The following is a 6,110-nucleotide window of genomic DNA, read 5'->3' on the forward strand; positions in this document are numbered from 1 at the left end:
TTGGCTCCTCCTGTCGTACCTCAGGAGTTGGCTCCTCCTGTCGTACCTCAGGAGTTGGCTCCTCCTGTCGTACCTCAGGAGTTGGCTCCTCCTGTCGTACCTCAGGAGCTGAGGCCTCGCGTTCTTTCTCTTGACCTACATCCTCGCTTCCTAGTTGTTCCGCAACTGGAGCTTCAGGCGCCGCGTCAGAATCCGGGGCTCCAGGGCCTTGCTCGGGAGGAGCCTCCGGGGATGTCCGCGCGGCGAGCGCACGAGAACCAGCAACTGTGATAGCAGCAGTGGCAACCACGCCAAACAACAGGAGTGCAGCGAGAAAAGGATTCCCCGCGGCCAGCAAAGCATCTGTTTCGAGCCCGCCGACGAGCGGCCTGCCGGAAAGAGCCGGTCCCTTCACCCGGGCTCCGTCGTCGACTGGCGTCAAAGTCTGAGGGTCGGCTTCTTGGGGGGTCCTGGTTAGTATCGAGAATAGCACGATAGCCACGGCTGCAGCCGCTGCGACTGCTGCACCTGCTCTTGCCTGGGAGATGGCCTCTTCCCGTCGCTCCTGTCCTGAGGCATCTGCGTCTGCGCTTGACATGCCGTCTGCTTTCGGGCGTAGCCACTTCAACCCTGCAAGGGCGAGAGCTCCACTGAGAAGGCCAAGGGTGAGCCGGAGTCCCAACTGCTTTCGCTTCTGAGTTGAACCCCTCGCAGCCGTCCTACCTGCAGTCCGACTGGTTCGTCCAGTCAAAATCAAATCGCCTTGGGTGGTACCGTCCTCAGCTTGATCTTCGCTGTAACTGCCATGATCGGGTTCGTTCGATGCCTCTGCACTCTGCCCCGATGTCGATTCCAACACAGTCGTAGCAGCAGGTACACCAGCCGCAACCGAGGTCCACATCTCGCCGCCGGCGACCAGCAGCACGGTCGCCAGCGCCCCTCCGGCGTGGCATCTCATATTGAGAAACTCAGTGGAAAGGTTGCATGTATCCGTCTCTCACTACACCTGCCAGGTGGTTTGCCATCTAACAACACAGAAACTCAGGGTGACGACAACGGTAGGTCTTTCAGCCACTGTCACTCGCGCGCTTTTTTTTTACAAAAACAAGGGCGGGTGCTAGAGACCTCACGCGACACGAGCCTCCTGACGATAGAGGGGTCCGCCGACATGGAAATGACGCGGTGTGGTAGCAGGAGTGATACGGAGGCTCCTAGACAAGCAGAAGGCTTCGCGTCACCTATACTTTGGAAGAAGCTGCCCGCAACGGTTCATCAGCCGGCAGTAGTAAGTCACTTTTTCAGTACGACGTCGCTCGTCTGTTGGACGTCGGTCGGGAGACGGCCTCGGAAAGGAATGCAAAATAAACCTGCTGTTCATGAAATAAATGACAAGGTTCATCCCGGGGGGAAAAAAAGCCAACAGCGTCTAAGCATTAGGGATCCACTGGGCTCCGTGCCGACCTGGAGGCCCCATCTTAAACGGCTGAGACTGATGCGAAGTTGACGCAGGAGTGTAGGGGTTCAGGTACCTCCTGTAGTCCACTGGCTGGTAGTTCACCGGGACATCACGCGGACAGTCCCGGTGGGGTGGCAGCCGGGCCCCTGCAGGGCAGTAGATGTGATAACGAGGGTACCGCGGTAACCGAGCTGGAGGCGTGGAAAGGTCCTGTCCCCTGGACGGTCGCGCCCGTATTGTGCGGCCACCCCGGTGGGAAGGCACCGGAAAACGGGTCTCCTCTCAAGCTATGTTGGGCCGACTCTGCTGGATGGATGGGGAGAGCACGGATTCTTTTGGCGAATTCGACCTGCCCTCTCTTTCTGGGATAGTGGTGGCTGTTACGGAAACAGTCTTGGACAGGGCGTTCGCCAGCAATACTACACAAGAGAAACTCACTCCACTGTCAAGCAGTCACGGACGTTTTTGTGCAAAATTACATCCAGATATCCAGTCAACAAAAAAAAAGTCTCCCAGTTTCTTCTTCGAAGACTTCAGCTCGAACTGGACAGCCTCGCAAGGATTTCCCGATGAAGGGTCTGCAGAAGGAAAACCCCACCTTGTAGTGTCGAGTCTCACTGCTGGACCTATTACTAGCCCCTGTCGCCAGTACAATCAGTTGTATGATATTTGGGATTATTCGTGTTACTGAGTCCAAAAACATGATCTGAATCGTATGTTTCCATTGGCTGCATATGCCGAACTGCATGGACAAGTATCCGTTGACCTACATTACTACCTGTATGGCCGAGCATACAAGATATGAGGACACCGCGAAGGAATGGTAAGTAGTTTCTAGTTGTCGCTCCCTCTTGCAGTCCCCACTGAGCCTCTGGTGATATCCCAATTTTTCTACTGTATCTCTCTCCATAGTAGTGATTTCCGCAGTTGGGGATTAGTCCGCTTCTTCGTCCGCCAGCGTCCCTCGTTACGGAACCCTCAGCTGAAAGCAAGGCCGGCGGGCGGTTCGGGAAGGTTGGGTGGCAGGCCAACTTCGCCTGTGATGCTTAGGACCATGAAGTCTCTGCCGCACAGCACCAGCGAGCCAACGGGTGGCCGGGATGCAAGGCAGCGAACTGGCGGAAGAAATGTAGTAATTTACGCGTTACTGCATGTAACAAAGCTCGGCGATCTACACAAGGAACTACATGTCTGAGACTGTCTTTTGTTGTCGATCAGAAGCCCGTCGAAGTGGTCTTTCAAGGTACTCCCGAGTCTCCAGGTTGACTTCAAAGAAACAGTCCTGGCGACACGCCCATCGGAACACGGTTTCATGTGAGTAGGTTGGTTTCAAGTCCGCAAACGCAGGGGGTCTTTTCCGGACGATCTTGACCTGAAATCAGAACGCTCAGGGCAAGACCTGCCTGCCGCTGAGCAGACTGTCCTTGCTCACTTGATTTCCGTCACAACCCACCCCGCGTCTATAAAAGATACACGGCCGTACTGGGCCTGCCATGTGCGGATAGTCAAGCTCCACGGAACACACAAAACAGGACCACGATGTGCGATAGTCAAGCTCCATGGGGCACACAAAACAGAATCACGGACAACCGTTGGCCCACGTTTTGCCGATGATCGGAAACGCGCCGTGCTTCCTCCTGATGCAGTCGTAAGACCCAAGACCTCTTCCGCTTGTCGTGTAAACAGCTGTGTCAGCGGCTGGACTGTGGCTTCTTTGGGCCACAATCCCGGCATAACCTCCACTGCTCGCCATGTACTGCAGCTGGGAGACAGTTTTTGGCGCCAAACGCTTGCTTCGTACAGGAACACCCCTCACGCAGCTACATTGTACAGTTACGTTCTAATCACCCAGCTATACCATAACGTAACTGTACATTCACCAAGACGAAAAAAAGAGCGTAGTAATCTACTGCACACACAATTCTTTGTTTGCAGAAGACGACCGTTTCTTGACCTGCCCATGCGGATGGAAGGTAGGCAGATCGAAGGCTACTCTACCTCGAATTAACTGCGTACTACCTTGCCTTAGACCTTTAGACAACCTTTGGATTCCCCTTTGCCATTCCTGTAATCCTGCCTGCCTGAAACGAATTCTAAACTACGAACTGCAAGTTGCTACAAGCAGCCGGGGCCTGCCAGCGACCCCTATGAAGTTACCGATTGTGATACACTTGATGCGGACTGCTGCGCAGTTAGTTCCCTCGGCCCGTTGGTGAATGTGACCTTGCTGTGGATCGAAGAAAAACTGCAGGCCTCCTTCTTTGGCATCCTATCACGGGCTACCACGTGGTTGTCTCTCCGCCCGCAGGCCGCTTTTCTGGAACTCCTCCTAGAGCTGGCAGTGCCCCCCCCGTCGGATGGAGCCTTAGCGGAACATCCGCAAACTTTTCCGGTTTGGGGACGGAATTTGCAGTGAGCGGCAGGCCGGCCAGAACAATCGCGTCAGACACTTTTGCCGCGAGCCTCCCCGCTCTGTAATCAGAGATTCTAAGCTGTCTCGCAATACTATCGAGATCCATCCGCCTCAGTTCTGGATGGCTGACTAGTGTTTCCAGATTATGCACCATCGATCTGACGGCAAATTTCCGAAGAATGAGAGAAGCTGTTTCCGCGTGTAGGTAGTCGTAAACATTCTGCGCTCGAGGAAGATCTTTCCACGAATAGGCAGTCTCAGCAAGGTCCCGAGCCTCAGTCAACTGCTGCTCGATTTTCAAAAGCTGCGATTTCCAGCGGGGAACATCAGAGAATTCTCGTAGCGGTTGCTGATTCCTGATGTCTTCTTTCGCTGACTCCATAGCTGCTCCTACTTCTTCGAACAGTCTATTCAGCTTTAGCATTTCGAGAATGGTCGCTACCCGGGCGCCCCTAAATGTTCGTTCTGCCACATCCTCTGGACCGGTAGCAGCTGAGAGGTACTCCTCGAGAAGTTGCAGGTCTTCTTTAGACAACTGATCCCGATATTTCCCTCCCAGCAAATCATTTTTAAGGCTCGCTAGTCCTCCGGGATGCAGCTCGTACATGCGATCCTCAAGGTACTCCTCTTCTTCGAGAGGAAGCGATGCTTGCCATCCACCCCGAAATCTCTTGCTGAGCTTCTCCACCACCCCGTAAAAAAAACCGGACAACCCGAGTTTCAGGAGGAGAACCGCACACACCCCAATCGCAAGAGATCTGAAAATTTGAAGCTTTGCCGGCAAGTCAGTGGAACCGTCAACAAAAGAGGAGAGACGGTCTAGTAGCGTAGGTACCTGGGCTTCTATCAGGAGGGGTTGAACCACAGAGGAGACACGCCCTAGCTGTTCAGGTGCCTCGGCTGGTATCAGGGACTGAACGTCGGCTACGAAGTCAGCATCCGTTGGTTCTCGGAGTAGCAAACTACCGATGACAGCGAGGGCTGCCACTGCTACAGCCGCAGTCATGAGCAAGGCTAAGTAGCGTCTTGACCTGGAGACTTGAGGAGGCTCTCCTGATTTCTCTAAGTCTTCTGTTTCCGACGTCATTACCTCCTCTTGCTTAGGGCGTATCCCCTTCGACCTTGAGAGACTCACCGCAGCAGCAGTAGCGCCAGCGGCCACGAGAGCACCGAGAAGTGTCAAGAGTGTCAGTTGCTTCCGCTTCTGCTCTTTAGTCCTTCCAGAAACTTTGCTACGAGGTAGGCGACTGCTGTGTCGCCCCTCCATCACCACCTGTTCAGTGATGTTATCAGTGGCATCCTGCTTAGTCCGGCTCTTGAGACTTTTGGTAGCGAGCTCTTCCGAGGACAGTCCTGCAGCTGTGGTAGATGCCCCACTCGGCCCAGGAGTGGATCCCTCAACGACGGCAATCGAAGTCCATTTCTCGCCGGTGATCGGGAACAGTAGGGCGACTACTGCAGCCCCCCCCGGAAGAAGTCTCATACTGGGGAACCTGAAAGAAACACTACACGGATTCTGTCCCTCGTTATAATGGCATAAGGCTACCCCTGGGACTTCTGACGAACGGTGCGAAAGCGACACTGAAGATACGACGGCTGTTCTTTACAACCATCACTCGCGATTTGCCTTGTTCCGCATGAGGAATCTGAGTGGTGGTGGAGCGATCAGGCCGATCCCCCCTTCCGCTGCAATAAAAGGCTCTCTCCGCTCTCGAAAAAAGAGTGCTTTGACAGAAGAAAGTGACAACCGGCACCGATCCTGCAAGCAGAATGGCTGTGTCCTACCAAGTTGCCCTCGGAAACACGCGTCAGCGAACGGTTCTTTCGACCCCCCGCGGTCCAGTCAGCCACTTGTCAGGATAAACCGCACGCCTTTCTCTCTCGCCTGGAACCGCGAATTGAGAGGTCGCTAACCACGTAAAGAGCACATGTCCCGCATATGAAAAACCAGTTGCATGGCAAACCTGACGTCGGCGAAAAGCAAAGCCGAATGATGTACCGGAACCAGGAGAAAGAAAAAGTGTTGCTTACCGTTAGGATACGCGATCAGGTAGCAACCCGGAGGGCCCTCGGCCCCGCCAGTTCGACGGGAGATACCCCCCGGGAGTGAGCCTCATCGCGGTCGCTTGTGACCGGCGGGTGGGCCGGCAGACTAACGCTCTCTCACGGAGTGCCCCTCTCCTGGATACGGGGAGCCGTACGACGGCAAAACCGGTTGAGGTGCGTTATATGTAGAAGTCTGTGTAGTGCCCGCTGCACAAC

At 54.8% G+C, this 6,110-nt stretch overlaps 2 protein-coding genes across 2 annotated transcripts; both read right to left on the reverse strand.

The window, feature by feature from the left end:
- Nucleotides 1-95: 95 nt before the first annotated feature.
- CSUI_008756 (uncharacterized protein) lies at nucleotides 96-1,515 on the reverse strand (the record flags this gene model as incomplete). The annotated part of the gene is made up of 1 exon (XM_068068881.1): nucleotides 96-1,515. A coding segment is annotated over exon 1 (840 nt), but the record flags the coding sequence as incomplete, so codon positions are not given.
- A 1,356-nt stretch (nucleotides 1,516-2,871) lies between these two features.
- On the reverse strand, nucleotides 2,872-5,983 carry CSUI_008757 (uncharacterized protein). The gene has a single exon (XM_068068882.1). It carries the CDS (start codon nucleotides 5,329-5,331, stop codon nucleotides 3,715-3,717), a length of 1,617 nt encoding a protein of 538 aa, XP_067919143.1. The 5' UTR covers nucleotides 5,332-5,983; the 3' UTR covers nucleotides 2,872-3,714.
- Nucleotides 5,984-6,110: the final 127 nt, after the last annotated feature.

The sequence above is a fragment of the Cystoisospora suis genome (genome assembly GCF_002600585.1).
Source record: "Cystoisospora suis strain Wien I chromosome Unknown contig_5002, whole genome shotgun sequence".
NCBI classification, from domain to species: Eukaryota; Apicomplexa; class Conoidasida; order Eucoccidiorida; family Sarcocystidae; genus Cystoisospora; species Cystoisospora suis.